A 16,878-nucleotide genomic window follows, 5' to 3' on the forward strand; every position below is an offset into this window, starting at 1 on the left:
CTAGTTTGCATACGTATAAGAAGCTCCCTACTGCATTCAACTCATGCATTACTTTTCTGCACCAAATAGAAGTAGGTTTATAGATTTGGAGAAAACTATTTCTTCTAGTTCGCAAGTAGAACATTACATCAACCAAGACTTACCATCTTTGAAGACAACATTGAGGTGTTTACTCTGATTAACAACCTTGGCAAAGCCCAAGAGCCCTGGGGTCCAAACCATATCCTCCTCCTCTCAAGTCACAAACCTTCCCATGCACTGACCGCCTTTGTTGGGCATAGATGTTGAGAAAGCCACCTACCGTGGAGAGTGATTTCACAATGATGGGCTCCCTTTCACTAGGTGTACAGAAACACACAAGCGGGTTATTGTCTTATAGATTCTATGCCTCCCGAAATGCCGCCACATTATTCTTCAGCGCTTTCTGTACCAATGGAGCTCCAATAAATACCGTGGCAGGTGACTTGAAAGTAAGCATTCTTTGTTCAACACGGTCGTCAATGATTATCGAACCATCACTGATATTAACAAGCCTTCCATCAATCAAATCGACATTTTTCAACAATTGGGTTAATTTCGTCAACTTGGGGAATGCCTTCTGATACCACTCTGGCGGCAAAGGCTCTTCACCAAACTCCTCCGATAAATGATACAGCATCGCATTCAAATGCAAAGCTCCGTTTCGCTTAGCCATTAGATGCTTTGCGCCCTAGATAACCTTCTCTTTATGTCTACAGGCCATTGTTCGATAGGAAAAATAAAAAACCCTCCAAATTACCCTTCAATTTCGCACTCCGAAAATAAAATTGCTACAGTAAGAGGACCATGACTTGATTGAGACAATACATCAAACAGACGGCGTGCAAGTTTATTATCTTCACGTAAGACTTGAACAATCAACCATTCGAGGTTGCTTAATCGGGAATAACAAAGGCAAAGAGAATGAAATTGGAACCTTTCCGGTAATCTTTGTTGTTGGGTACAGAAATCTTGAGAGAAACCATGCCGCTCGTGGACTTTATGGACGGGCTTGGGCAGGAAATCTTGTTGGATCCACCAACATTGAGAAATGGCTTTTATTGGACATGATGAATTGTGGGCAATGACAAACCAACCCAATGCTAAATATAAATGTGAATTTTTTTCGAGACGAAAATAAAAGTTACAAAGAGAAGGCGCAAGGGCAAGAAGATGTGGCAGAAGCAGGTGTTCTGGAAATCACAAGCATGCTTCTGAATATTAAACATCAACGTTACTTGCATTCCAAAATATGTTATAATGCACCCACTTTTTTTCTTATTTTTCACATCGTAGATTAGTTAATGATGATTTTTTTTAGAATGTTAATAACAGTTTCTTTCACATCACATAAAAAAGAGTAAACAAAGTTGAATATTCTTTAATATAAGTCCATTTTTTGTATGCCTTATTAGAAATGGTCCACTTTATTAAAACATTTACGATGATTGTAATTCAACTTTATTTTATTGTTACCTTTTTATCAAATTAATTTTTTTGATTAAATTAATAAAATAAGTAATGTTATTCCTTGTATTGTATGAAGATTTTAGTTTTTTATGTTTGAATGGTAGCATGCATGCCTTTGTTCTATAATTAATGGCCTCATAGGTCATGGCCCTCATTATATACGTCCATTAAACGAAAGTTCCTCCATCTCCACGTGAAGGGACCATTATTGCCAGATGACGTAATCTTGATGATGTCACTCTGTTATTGGTTGTTAAAACCCTAAACAAAGACCTTGCAACGCGCAGAGTTTTCCAACCACTCTGATGATGTCACTCTGTTATTGGTTGACTGTTTGTAGTTTGATTGGATTAATCTAACGCTAGCATTACTACGTTAAATTATAGAAAATATTAATATACAAATTTGTGAAAATATCGATATAACTTTCTCGGTTGATTTTGATGAAAATTTGCTAAAACTTGCTGCTTAGTACTACGGTCCAGTAGTATTCATCTTCACTTATAAGTAAGAGATTTTAATTTCGATTTTCGCCAAATACAAATTTGAACTATATTATTGCTAGCTTATTGTGAGGCTTAGCTCACTCTCCCACTCCCTTAGTGTAGATAATATCGTTTGTTTAAAAAAAAAAATTGAAACTTTAGGAAATGTCATATGGCAGTCTATCAATATTTATTGATATGTCGAAAATATCAACGAAAAGTGTCAATTTTATCCATATCTTTCACTGATTTTTCAGATATTTTCACGGAAATATTAACTGTATCGGAGAAATTCCAAACTGAGGTTGCTCGTTCATTCTACCACAATAGTTGTCTTTGCAAGCCAACTGAGGTTGCTTGTTCATTCTACCACAAACATTGTCCAGGGCAAGTCATGTTGGCTGGATTTGCTCTCGTGTCTCTCATCCCGAGAGACCACTAAGCCCATCTCGCGGCATTTATTCTTGTGCTCTAAGTGAATGAATTTTTTCTTCTTCTGTAAGTTATGAGGAAGCTAAATTAATGGATCACAATAAGTGAGATAAATCTGGCTACCACAATATCGAGATTTTTCCAAATTTACGTTTTATCAAACTGCCACCACATTAATTGGACAATTAGTCTCAACCACTTTTGTTTTTAGTTAAGGAAAGACAAAGGATGGGTAGCTGTATGATGAATCACAACATTAATTTAATATGGTCCATTAAACACTTTCTGCAAAAACATATTGAAGAAGAAATGCTTATATGATTAAAAAAAAGAAGAAGAAATGCTTATATATAGGTAGCTTATCATCGTGCTATTGTTATAAGAAAATTTATTTTTTATCTACCAGATGAGCAAGTAATATGTATTGAGTTTTCTTATTCATCTACACAAGAGGCAACTCAACCTGCAAACTTGCTTCTTTTCCTGTATACAAAACAGGTGCGAATTCGCTTCATATTTTTTTCTTTGCATTTTAGATGAGAAGTATTGTTATTGATACTTCAACAAATTATCATGCACACATTCTCAAAATAATAATTTCCCTTCAAAACAAGTTAGACGACATATTTTTAATACCAATAACAACTCACTTTTCAATTTATAATCTTTCGTCTGGCTTTTTTCTTCTCCATTGCTATGTTTGCACATATCCATCGGTTTGAAACATTTAGTGTCATATTTACTCCTTAAGGGAATGTTGTAGCTTTCTTCTTAATATCTTTGAATTGAATAGTTTGGCTATGTATATATGTTTAAGTTTCATAAATATTCACTATTAAGTACAACTATGCACTGATATTGTCTTCAATTAATCATTAGGCCTAATATATGGATAGTATCTTCTTTTTTTTAGCTGAATTTTCCTTCTTTTTTTTATATATATATACATTTTTTCTTCTCTTTAGACCATCTCCAATGCTTGGATAGCAAAAAAAAAAAAATTTAGGTTTTAGCCTAGAAATAGTTTTTTTTGCTCCAACCCTTATGCCTAAAATTTTAGCCCCAGATTATTAAATAATGAATTTAGGTTTTTTTTAAAATTAAATTTAAAAAAAATTATGTAGACTATGAAACACTATTTTTTTTTTTAAAAAAAATTTAACCTAAAAATATTTATATTCCGATAAATATTGAAAAATCACTAAATTGACACATGACATGAAACACTATGGAAGAATATGAAACACATAATAGAGATTTGTGTGGTTGTTTTGGAAATGGGAAGAAATGATTTTGGAAGATGGTAGAAAGAAAAATTGGAAGAATTGTACGAGAAAAGTGAGTTTTGTGTGGATGTTTGAACAAATACATAGGTATTTATAGAGTTTTTGGGTGGATTTTGAGTTAAATATTTTTTAATTATTTTAGCCGTTGGATTTAAAATTGGACCGTTAGATTTGATTATATTCGATCTCAGCCTTTGGATTCAATAAATATATAAATATAAAACTAGAAATTAAATAAATTAAAGTGGATCGTTGGATCTCCAAGATCCATTTGAATTCTACCCGTCGAATCACCAAAAGGAGCCGTTGGGCTCGTGTCACAGGTTGACAGCAGCCCGACATCCCCACGTGGGTGGGCTAGCAAAGTTGAGGCGGGTTGAGTTAGTGCGCGCGTTCTAGGCTGTGGACGCGTCTGGGCTCGGCTGGGCGAGTCCGGTCCACTCCTTTTATTCTACTCTCACACGTGGGCTCCACACTAAATCTTAGGGGGAATTGAGTTTATTTTTTTATTTTTTTATTTTTTTTATTTTTTTTTATTTTTTATCTAACACTTAATCCTATTTTGGCACAAAGGTTGGAATGAAATGGGAGGAATAGAAGGGAAAATTTGAGACTTACTCCAAGTGTTGGAGTTGGTCTTAAAGTTTAAAATGACCCCACTTTGTTGGCATTTATTACCCCCACCCCCACCGTCTTCATTTCTGTTCACTTTTTATCTTTTGTATTTTTTTTTTCTCGTATACAAGATATATAAGCATTTTTAGTTTTGTTTTTATAGTAAACTTGATATAAGTTCAATTTTGTGAGCCATAATTGTAACATCCCACATCGTCCAGGGGAGTGTAACTTGTAAGTCTTATATATATATTCCCATCCCTACCTAGCATAAGGCCTTTTGGGAACTCACTGGATTCGGGTTCTATCGGAACTCCGAAGTTAAGCGAGTAGCACGCGAAAGCAATCTCATGATGGGTGACCCACTAGGAAGTTCTCGTGTGAGTTCCCAGAAACAAAACCGTGAGGGCGTGGTCGGGGCCCAAAGCGGACAATATCATGCTATGGTGGTGGAGCAGACCCGGGATGTGGTGGACCCCGGGCTAGAATGTGACAATAATTAGAAATAATCCGCTTTAAGTTTTTGTTCCGATGGATTACATGTTAGTTTATTTTTATTTTCATACCAAATATACACTAAAATTTATAAATTGTAGTAAATATGTAAATACACATAATACCTTAATTATAGGATTAATTGTTTTATAAAATTTACAGTCATCGATTATTAATTTGTAGCTGAACTTTTCTCCTTCTTTTTTGTTCTAAAACTTTTTTTAGTGTTTTTCTTATCAATATCATTGTTTTCTGATGTTTATTTAACTATATCACATATGTTTTTAATGTATCTCTCTATTATTTTTTATATTCTACCTATATCACAAATTAATTGTATTAATTACCTATATCATAAGTTTATCCGCCTATTCCATAGGTTTTTGTTCATAAGTTACCTATAATATTGATTGATTTAATATTTTTCTTAATCTACCTCTATCACATATTAAATGTATTATCTACCTGAATCACAAGTACTATATCACAATATTTCTTTGTTGTTGATAAAAATGTATTATATTTGTTTGCTTGTGAGTTTAAATATTTTTTTTTAAATTTAAACTTAACTCTTTCCAATTGCATAGTGACATCACAACTCTATAAAAATACTACAAGACGGCAAGTTTGACTTATTACTTGTAGATACTAATATTTTGTTCTATATTTTTTAAGGGTAGATAGAAAAAATTAATTCAATTTGACCAAACACACTCCTCATCATAAATATATAAAACAGAATTGACCAAATGCGCTCATCATCATAAATATATAAAACAAAATTTACTTTTTTCGGGTGTATTTATTTGCAATGCTTGGATTAATTTTTATTATTATCTAGATTAGTTTTGATTATTGTCATGTTTTCTCAATAGTTAGTTGAAGCATGTTAAAAATATCATAGCGAAGAATTTGCTTATTATTGTGACAGTGATCATCGTCTCGTCGTCAACAATTACGATTTGGAACAACAAACACATCAGCATTAAATGGAAGGAAGCAGCGAAGATCCATATGACATCGAAAACCTTTTCACTCCGTTACTAATTTCAATGGGTCAGACTCAGGAGAATGATTTGCCTCCCTCGCCCGATCCGTGTTGTATCTACAGAGTTCCTGAACCACTACGGTGTGTAAATGAAAAGGCCTACACACCTCAACTAGTCTCTATAGGCCCGCTTCACCATGGCAAGGAAGGCTTAGAAGAAATGGAAGGACACAAGAGGAGGTACCTGCAGTATTTTTTAGAGCGGACTGGGGTCAGCGAGAAAGATTATGTAACGAAAATAAAGGGCAAGGAAGAGGAATTGCGCAGTTGCTATGCGCACACCATTGAGTTTAGCAGTGAAAAATTTGTAGAAATCATTCTTGTGGATGCCGCGTTCATCATTGAGCTTTTATTGAGGGGGGACGGGGAGCATATCAAGCCCGATAGCAATGACCGCATCTTTTACAAACCAGGGTTCATAAATTTTATGGTACCTGACATGCTTTTGCTCGAAAATCAGCTGCCATTTTTCATTCTTGAGGATCTCTTTTCCTGGACCCAGAAAAGTGAAGAGGATCTCCTTCCCATTGAGGATCAGGTGCCGGCTACGAAGCTTTCAGTACTTGGCCTCTCTTACAAGTTCTGCAAGAAATCAACGGGTTTTTATATGGAAAAAGACAATTGGGAATGTCCTAGTTCTAAAGTACATCATTTTGTTGATTTGGTTAGAACTTTACATCTACCAACAGCGAAAGGGAACTCAAAAAATGGAGAGCAACTCGAACTTCTAGGTATACCGACCTTGACGAAACTACACAGGGCTGGAGTCAAGTTTCGTCCGGTGAGACCAAGCGAGAATCTATTTGATATACATTTCACTGATCAAGACGGAATTTTGAAAATTCCAAATCTAATAATCGATGATGACACAGAGCTTGTACTCCGAAACCTTATTGCCTTTGAGCAATGCCATTGCATTCCGAATTCCTACTTCTTCAGTGATTATATCATCCTCATTGATCATTTGGTGAACACCCGAAATGATGTGGAATTGCTTGTCAAGGAGGAAATTGTCGAAAATCTGCTTGGTGACAACAAGGAGGTATCTACTCTGATTAACAGGCTTTGCAAAGGTGTTGCGTTTGACAGAGATGAATTCAGTTATGCTAAGCTTACAAAGGACCTCGACAACTACTGCAAAAATCCGTGGAACAAATGGATGGCAGATCTGAAACAAACATATTTCGACACACCTTGGAAAATTATTTCCTTCATTGTTGCTACTTGTGTCATCGTTCTCACTATCACACAAATGGCGTGGACTTTTACTCACTAAGTATCAACACTAAGTTAGGCACTCCATTTTCCATTTCATTTTTCTTCCTGTTCTTTTCCCAGTTAATTTCTATTGTGCACTATAATGTAAATTTGCAATGGCTTGTCTATGCGTGAAGTTAAATAATATGTCTCCTTTGTACATAAAATAAATAAATAATATGTTGAGAAAAAGTCTCATTGTAGCTTTTCATCATGGAGTACCACAAACTCAAGACCGTTCCTAGTTGTATCATTATTTCTATCATCACTTTAAAGGCTGGTTTGGTATTGTTGTGCTTTGAAAAAAAAATTGGGGATCCCTTTCCTTAAAGGCTTCCTCCTAATACATGGATAATGTTGTTTGGTAAACAACTCTCCTCCCCTGCTTCTTCAAAACTCAAAACTTTCACACTCATTAAATCAAGTAAGCCTTGTTAATACCTTTTTGGAGTTTGATCTACCAGTTCTTTAATAATGCAAACAAAACTACATAGTTTTACAGACACAATCATATAACAAAAGTCTAGTGGTACATTACTCTGAAGTGGCTAGAGCTGAATGCAATACATCTTCTAGATAGTTCTCCGCAGCAGCATATTGCCTTTTCTTGTCCTCAATTGCTAAAGCATCCAAAGCTTTATCTTGCACGAATACATGTCTCATAGACCTCCCAATCTTTATAGGACCTAAATAAAATTTGACCAATTAACCAAAGTAGAAAACTACCGGATGCTCATGAATAGACTTTGTTCGGCCAATTCAACCAGCACCCCGTGGCTAATTTCTGGGGTGTAGTCTATGTAACCAAGTTATGTACATCACATTCAAAACCCCCCTCCCCCCAACAAACCTAGAACATTAATGAAAAAAAAATTAATCCTTAAATTCAATTAGACAAAATCATGAAATTTTTTCTAAAGCCTAATTTTATTAAATCAAAAATTCGAAACAGATTTTAACATTCAATACAGCTATAAGATAAGAATCATTTTAGACTAACCTCGATGGTGGGCGTCGCAGGAATCGTCAGATTATCGTCGAAAAACTTGAATCCAATGTTGATGTGAAATTCAACATGGAAGGGTGAAGAAGAGGAATTTCAACTGGAAAGATCTGGAGCACAGTGGCTAATTTCTGGGGTGTAGTCTAAGTAACCAAGTTCTGTACATCACATTCAAACCACCCCCCCCCCCCCCCCCCCCCCCCCCCCACAACAAACCCAGAACATTAATGAAAAATTTAATCCTTAAATTGAATTAGACAAAATCATGAAATTTTTTCTAAAGCCTAATTGTTGGAGCGAGATTTCTCACAAGAAGAAATGCCTCCACAGATTCGTTGACCGCAATCCTCACGTTTGCCGAATCCTTCGCTAGAGATGCCCCGAATAATCTTCTTTTGTAGCTTGCCCGGGTGATACCTGCAATAGATAATCCGACGCTCAAGTCAGTCGATTGATTATCTATTCTCTGGATTTTCTCGGGTTCTGATTACGTACCTTGTTCTTTGGCTCCTCTCCCTGTTTATAGGATTGCATGCTTGAGGATCAAGCACCACAACCAATCCTCCTTACCCACTTCTTTAGTGGTCATCTGTCATATGATTGCATGCTTTGAGAACAAGTGCCACGACCTGTCGCCTTCTCCCACTTCTCCTCCATAGTGGGGTAATTATCTAAGCACGTTCCCTTGCGTCTGTATATTTCTTGTGGGCTTTTTACCTTGCACAACAATTTCCCCTTGGATGATTGGTAATGGCCCATGAGTCGAAACCAATGCCCCATTTTTCCCCTTTTCACGCATGTGAAATAGGGAAAAACTGAGTTTTTCGATCTCATGGGGCCTTGAAACTACACTCTTTAAGCCAAGCTAAACTTGAAGCACTTTTTACTAAGGCCAAATTTGTGGAATTTGCTTTTTCTAAGAATAAATTTACTGAAGGTAAATTTATCGAAGCCTTCATTTCTTTACGAATGAGGGTTGACATCTTCCCACTATGATTTTCGAACGAGGATTTACGTAACTAACACATTACGAAAGTGGACTGATATCTTACGAACTGATGAAATTTAACTGAGTAGGTTGTCTGACAGGCTATACATATATGTACTTAAGCCTTCGTTTCGTTACGAATAAGATCTTCCCACTATGATTTTCGAACGAGGATTTACGAGCGAGGACTGACACGTTGACATGATTTACGAACGAGAACTTACGAACGAGGACTGACACGTTACAAAAGTGGACTGACATGTTGACATGATTTACAAACGAGAACTTACGAACGAGGATTGACACCTTATGAAAGTGGACTGACATCTTACGAACTGACGAAATTTAACTAAGTAGGTTGTCTGACATGCTATACATATATGTACCTAAGCCTTCGTTTCGTTACAAATAAGATCTTCCTATTATGATTTTCGAACGAGGATTTATGAGCGAGAACTGACACATTAACATGATTTACGAACGAGAACTTACGAACGAGGACTGACACGTTACGAAAGTGGACTGACATCTTACTAAATTTAACTGAGTAGGTTGTCTAACAGGCTATACATATATGTACCTAAGCCATCGTTTCGTTACGAATAAGATCTTCCCATTATGATTTTTGAACGAGGATTTACGAGCGAGGACTGACACGTTGACATGATTTACGAACGAGAACTTACGAATGAAGACTGACACGTTACGAAAGTGGACTAACACCTATATCATATTTATTATATAGATCTCTATCCCATCTTGTATGCACACCTACATACACTTTTACCTGATTTACACACACACACAAACATATATACATATATATATATATATATATATTTACCATGTATGTTTCCTGCTCACACATATAATCCACAATGCTAGGCTGCACACCTAGTCAGCATATCTAATCTGCACACCTATATATACTTATATCAATATATACACATACACACACACACACACACCGACACACTTGCTTCTCTCACTCTCTCTCTCTTTATAAATATATTTATAAAAAAGAAAGTTTAGTCTATAACACTAGCAGCCGTGCATTAGAGAGACCATATTTGTCTTCATCGTTTTATTTATTTATTTATTTTTTACCTATTCGATCTCAGATTTTCGGTCTTGGATGGGTCTTTGCCCATTCGATCTTAGGTTTTCTTTTCCCACTCGATCTTAGACTTCCGATCTTGGTTGGGTCTCTGCCCATCCGATCTTGGGTTTTCTTTTCCCACTTGATCTTAGATTCTCGATCTTGATTGGGTCTGTGCTTATCCGATCTTGGGTTTTCTTTTCCCACTCGATCTTAGATTCTCGATCTTGATTGGGTCTGTGCCCATCCGATCTTGGGTTTTCTTTTCCCACTCGATCTTTGATTTTCGATCTTGATTGGGTCTCTGCCCATCCAATTTTGGGTTTTCTTTCCTCACTCGATCTTATGTTCTCGATCTTGATTCGATCCTCATCCCTTGGTTTAAGATTTGAATGAAATGCAACTTTATTTATCAAACAATAGGGAGATGTCAACAGACATCCAAGGATACACCTTTCGACATGCAGGGAAGACAAAAAGGGATTTACCCTTCAACATTGCTGGAAACAGAAATTTAAATATGAAAAACATAAACACGAAAAGCTAAATGTGGTACTTTCTCAAATGAATTGCGTTCTATGGGCGCGGCACATACTGACTTGTTTCAACGTGCCTGAGTTTATAAGTTCCATTTCCAAAGGCTTAGGTCACCTCATATGGTCATTCCCCTATGCGTCCAAGCTTCCCTGCATTCAAATTTTTTGTGTTTCCCATGACATTTCTCAACACCCATTCTCTTACCCTAAATCTTTTTAACTTGACTTGCTTGTTGAAGTAAGCAGCAACTTGGTTCTGATAGTTCGCAAGTCGTAGTGCGGCGATTTCTCTTTGTTCCTCGACTAAGTCGTGGGTTTTAAGGTAAGCACAGTAGTGCCCGCTGGAGATGCAGCAATAGTGGCAGTGGCTTGCTTTGATTGGATAAGTTCATTTTCCTCTAGTCTGATGATTCCATCAGCCCGAGCCATCACCTCCCACATGTCTAATGGTGGAATTTCGATTAATGACCTACGCATCTTTGTTCCAGGCAACACTCCTTCTCGGAATGCCAAAGACGCAGTGTGAGAATCACATTCTTCTAGGGTGGACATATCTTCCATAAACCTAGTCACATAGCTTTTGAGGCTTTTGCCAACATTTTGTTTGGTGTTGAACAAGATCATAACATCTTTTCTTAGCCTCCGATTGCAAACATATTGAGATATGAATGCCTCATGTAGCTCCGTAAAACTTTCGATAGACCTCGGTTTCAGTTGTCTGAACCAAGTTAAAGATGATCCGGAAAGACTTGTGGGGAACAACTTGCACAGAAGGGCCTCGTCGTCTCCTTCGAGCGCCATCTGCTGTTGGAAGTGGTAAATATGCTCAACGGGATCAATTGTGCCTTCAAACAACCCGAACTTTGGTTAGGTGAACTTGGCGGGTTTTTTAACTTTCAGGATGTCCTCCGTGAATGGTGATTTGCGGATCCCTCTGGCCGCTTCTAAAGCAAGTTCCGCCGGGGTCTATAGCTTGTATCCCTTCACAATCTTCTCAGTTTGTTCTCGCAAATCAACATCTTTTACTTTTTTCGATCCTTTTCCCTTGTGATCCTCTTCGCCATGATTTTTCATCACCTTAACACGGTTGCTGGATGACGCGCTACTAGAGCTACGCTCCTTATCTTCCTCTTCTGCACGCTGTCTCTTGGTGTCGGCCACATTTTCCACTGCGTTTCTTGCTTCAGCCTTCTTCAATGCCTCTTCGGCTGTCTTTTTTGTTTCTCGCAATTCCCTCGTTAGCCTTCTAAATTGTTCCAAGGCGAGACTGGGTTCAGTATTTTGGGAATGAGATCTCGCATGCACCGATCGAGTCCTTGCATCTCCAGAAGGATTCAGAACTTCTTGTGCAGATCCAGTCATGTTTGTAGCTTGATTTTGTTTCTTTTCCCACAGACGGCGCCAACTATTGGAGCGAGATTTCTCACAAGAAGAAATGCCTCCACAAATTCGTTGACCGCAATCCTCACGTTCGCCGAATATTCCTAACGGCGTTAACGGATTCCGTCAGAGTTAATGGAATATTCCTGACAGCGTTAACTGACGCCATCAGTGTGCCAGGCACGTGCATGCGCGTGGGCGGCGCGTGTGGCCGTGCCTTGGCCGGCGCGTGGGGGCGCGTGCGGCGTCGGAAAATTTTTCTAAAAATATGGGGATGTTCCTGAGGTTGAGTAGATCACGTTGGTGTATTCATACACCCCATTTGAGTATTGTATGAGAAGTTATTTCGTAAGGTTGGTTATGTGCTTTAAAATTAACGTTTTTATAGTTGTTTCGCATATAGGTGAGACCTATCCCGAGGACGAGCGCGGTCACTCGAGGCAAGGGGGTTACGACCCTTCTACATACCAGTGAGTGGGCTTTTGGTTTTCCGTATATACCCATATACTTTTGTTTTTCCCGGAAAGTGAATTGAAACGTTTATACGTTTATATGCCATGCATTATGTTTGCCATTTAATTATGCATTATTATGTCGCATATGTATATATGTTTGGTGCTGCGGACGCACAGATAAGTGCCAGGTGAGTTATGATTTATGTTTATGTTCAGTAGTGATTTTGAGATGCATAGAGAGCTCATAACCTGCACCCCCAGTGTTAATGCTCCCGCCCAGAGTTGGGCACAGTCCTTCACGTGATGTTCACCTCCCGCACCACACGCTTATCTTGGATCCAAGTTAGGTGCACAGTCTTGTCGTATAGACCACTTTAGGTGGTTCCGACTTGTAGGTGACCCGCGATTATTCGCCCAACCTTCACGTGATCGTAGCACTTGAGCGTACTTATTATACACCCAGTCCTGTCGTACAGACCACTTTAGGTGGTTCCGACTCATATGCAGATATAGTTAGTGAGATGGAGATTTGAGCTCTATATTCAGCCGTACAGGTCATGCTAGGTGACTCCGGCTGACAGATTTCATGGTATTGATTTGACATTACCTGAGCACTTGCATTCTATTTAGAGGCATTTGACATGGCATATTTCTAAGCATGACTTATATATATATATATATATTCTATTTTCTGGGAAGTATACAGGTTTTACGGCGAGGGGTTAAAACTTTGTTTTTGAAATGGTTTTTGAAAAGCTTTGTTTTTGCCCACTCACGCTTTTTGTTTTGCGCCCCTCTAGGTTCTAGTTGGCCAGCACTTGTGGTGGCTCCCCAGAGGATTTTCCCGGCATATCTGACAGATTATCACCAGTGTAGGACCACCTTTGGGTGTGTTTATTTAGTGTTGTTTCTCCCATACTGCACTAGGTCTTCCGTGCTCTGAACTTTGTTTTTCACACTTACGCTTGCACATGTATGTTCCTACTTTGTGTATAGCTGGTTTTTATTTATTCGTACTTTTATTATTATTTTATTAGCTTCCGCACTGTGCACATGGTTACTTCACTTCCACATGTCGGCCAGCATGCCCTGATCTTGGTCGGGGTGTGTCAGCTGTCACATCCCAGTCTCAGCTCCGCCGTATCACGATATTGTCCGCTTTGGGCCCCGACCACGCCCTCACGGTTTTGTTTATGAGAACTCATACGAGAACTTCCCAATAGGTCACCCATCCTGATAATGCTCTCCCCCGAACTCACTTAACTTCGGAGTTTCGATGGAATCCGAAGCCAATAAGTTCCCAAATGGCCTCGTGCTATATAGATGTGGGCATGTACATATAAGGTACATCACCCCTCTTCGTTGATCGATGTGAGATGTTACAGGTGCTAATATAAAAAGTATTATATTTGTTTGCTAATGAGTTTAAATATTTTTTTTAATTTAAACTTAACTCTATCCAATTGCACAGTGACATCACAACTCTATAAAAATACTACACGGCTACAAGTTTTTGACTTACTATTGGTAGATACTACTATTTTGTTCTATGTACGTCAATTACATGAAGTTGAATCAGTTATATTTGTTCATTGTTATTTCAGTTTGAATTGTGTTGCGGATGTTGAACGATGTGGATTAGTTTTGTTTTCTTGAAAGGTAATTGTATATTTGAATGATAATTTTCCAAAATTACTTGTCTAAAAAATTATCTAGGAATATAAACTCGAGCACGTTTTTATCAAAACAATTCTAAAACATGATGATAAATACGACTAAAGCTCCATGGAAGTAAAAGAGTAGTCACTTACAATCAATGTTTACGCTGGCTATTAGTCATATTCATGGCATCATGTTTTTTTTTTTTATTATTTATTTTTATTTTTTTTTAATTTAAAAATTATGTTCTTTTGTTATTATTAGGTTTATTTTCTATAAAATGAATGGAGATTTCATCCAAGGCATTGTAGACCTCAAAGAGGTTTCAAGTTTTTTTGTTATTAGGGCTTGAAGTCTGATAGTTTGTTTTCACGATTACAGCTAGCTAGGGTTTTTTCCTCTTTTAATTTTCCAGATTTTATGTTTTTTTTTTATCATTAATATTAGTTAAAATTTACATAAGTATCCATGTCATTTAACACGAATAAATAAGAGCCCTTGAATGTTATAAAATCTAAAGGGCACAAAGAAATGTAAAAATATTTGTCCATTGATCCTATATATACATGTTTTTCTAAATTCTTGTCCAAACATCTTGGAATGTCAATAATGATTGAAATATTTTTTGGTTATGGTGCCAGTGATCTATAATCCTCATCAATTCCTCCCCATCTATTAAAATCAGAAATGCTGGGGAATAAAGTGGAAGATAGCAGCAATCAAGCTCCATATGACATAGAAAACGCCTACACAGTGGCTTCGAAGAAAGTGGAAGATAGCAGCAATCAAGCTCCAGATGACAAAGAAAACGCCGACATAGCGACTTCGATGAAAAAGAACTTGGATGGCTCGTCACCCCTGTCCCCTCGCTGTTGTATCTACAAAGTTCCTGAGCGACTACGGTGGGTGAAGAGGCCAGCCTACACACCCCATGTAGTCTCAATAGGCCCACTCCACCATAACAAAGGTAACAAAGATAACAAAGATAACAACGGTAACAAAAATAACAAAGATGACAAAGACTTGTTATACATGGAGGAACACAAACAGAGGTACCTACAACATTTTCTACTTCGGACCCAGGTAAAATTGGAGGTTTATGTGAAGAAAATAAAGGACCAAGACAAAAGACTGCGTGGTTGTTATGAAGCAAGGGCCAAAGGGTTTAAACGTGAGTTTGTCAATATCATTTTAGTTGATGCCGCCTTCATCATTGAGCTCTTATGAAGGTACTCTTTCGAAGATTTGCGGGATGATAATGACTGGATATTCAAAAAACCATGGATGTTGCAAAATATAGCGCCTGACTTGATTGTACTTGAAAATCAGCTACCATTTTTCATTCTTGAAGATCTTTTCGCAGATGTCAAATCAAAATGGGAAAAAGATGAGCGGCTGCCTTCAATAATAAAGCTCTCTTACAAGTTCTTCCACGAGACGGTGCGTTTACAGGGGAATGAAGGCCATTTGAAGGATAGTTCAGAAGTAAAACACTTTGTTGATTTGATAAGAACTTTACATCTACCATCTTTGGAGAGCTCACAAACTGGGGATGCACTCAAAAGTACTCTAAATATACCAGGCTGGAGTACATCTTGTAGTCCTAAGGTTAAACGCTTCTGTGATCGTATAAGAAGATCTCTACCATTTAAGAAGTCACAAACGGAAAGGCCACTCGAAAGTACTCCAAATCCAGCATGCACTAAGAAACTACACCAGGCTGGAAGAACTCTAAATACACCATGCGCTAAGAAACTACACCAGGCTGGAGTAAGTTTCAGGTCAGTTCAAGCAAAAATTTGTTTGATATACAATTCAATAATAAAGGTATTCTGGAAATTCCACAAGTAGAAATACACGATTACACGGAGCTTACACTCAGAAATCTCCTTGCATTTGAACAATGCCATTTCAAGGAGAATCACATACGTGATTATCTTCGCATCATGGATGGTTTTGTAATCACCCCAATGGATGTAGGTCTCCTTGTTGAGTATGGAATTGTTGTGAATACGCTCGGCTACAACAATAAGGTTTCTGATCTGATTAACAAACTTTGCATTGGGGTTACTTGGAACAACGAAAACTACTACTTTGCTGCTCTTTCTGAGGACCTGAACAACTACTGCCGAAAGCCATGGAACAAATCGAAGGCAAGCTTGAAACAAAAGTATTTCAACACACCTTGGGCAATGATTTCTGTCTTTGCAGCTGGTTTTCTCATCGTACTCACTATCATACAAACAGTGTGTTCTATTATCTCTGTCATTAATTAAGTATCAATCCTTAATTCGCAATTTTCTCCTATCCTTTACGTAGTATTTACTTGTTTTATTTGTTTGTCTGGTTTGTCCGTAGTGAGATTCATCTTTGTGTTGTAGACATTTGTAAACCCTGTTGCTAATAAGAGCTGTACGGTTTGTGCTTATTTCTGCTTAATTTCTCATCTATAAAGTATTATGTCAAAAGAGTTGTTAGAATTTCAATTGCAGGTGGCTAGGCCCATTGCAAAAGACACAACTATATTTAGACAAACGTTCACATCAGTATGTATAATACCGAAAGCTTTCTTATGTACCGTACGTTCTCTTTCGAAGTTTTTCCTCTGTTTCCTGAAAATAATTAGCTTTATTTTCTACTCACATACATCTG

At 37.5% G+C, this 16,878-nt stretch overlaps 2 protein-coding genes and 1 pseudogene across 2 annotated transcripts; 2 read left to right on the forward strand and 1 right to left on the reverse strand.

Annotated features, from left to right (window-relative positions):
• Window positions 1-5,725: 5,725 nt before the first annotated feature.
• LOC137733965 (UPF0481 protein At3g47200-like) lies at window positions 5,726-7,281 on the forward strand. The gene has a single exon (XM_068473227.2). It carries the CDS (start codon window positions 5,791-5,793, stop codon window positions 7,123-7,125), a length of 1,335 nt encoding a protein of 444 aa, XP_068329328.2. The 5' UTR covers window positions 5,726-5,790; the 3' UTR covers window positions 7,126-7,281.
• A 3,754-nt stretch (window positions 7,282-11,035) lies between these two features.
• Window positions 11,036-11,533, reverse strand: LOC137733879 (uncharacterized). Its single transcript, XM_068473123.2, has one exon. It carries the CDS (start codon window positions 11,531-11,533, stop codon window positions 11,036-11,038), a length of 498 nt encoding a protein of 165 aa, XP_068329224.2.
• Window positions 11,534-14,913: 3,380 nt separating this feature from the next.
• Window positions 14,914-16,706, forward strand: LOC148690929 (UPF0481 protein At3g47200-like; annotated as a pseudogene).
• The last annotated feature ends 172 nt before the right edge of the window (window positions 16,707-16,878 follow it).

The sequence above is a fragment of the Pyrus communis genome, chromosome 15, assembly GCF_041283825.1.
Source record: "Pyrus communis isolate YQ-2024b chromosome 15, ASM4128382v1, whole genome shotgun sequence".
NCBI classification, from domain to species: Eukaryota; Viridiplantae; Streptophyta; class Magnoliopsida; order Rosales; family Rosaceae; genus Pyrus; species Pyrus communis.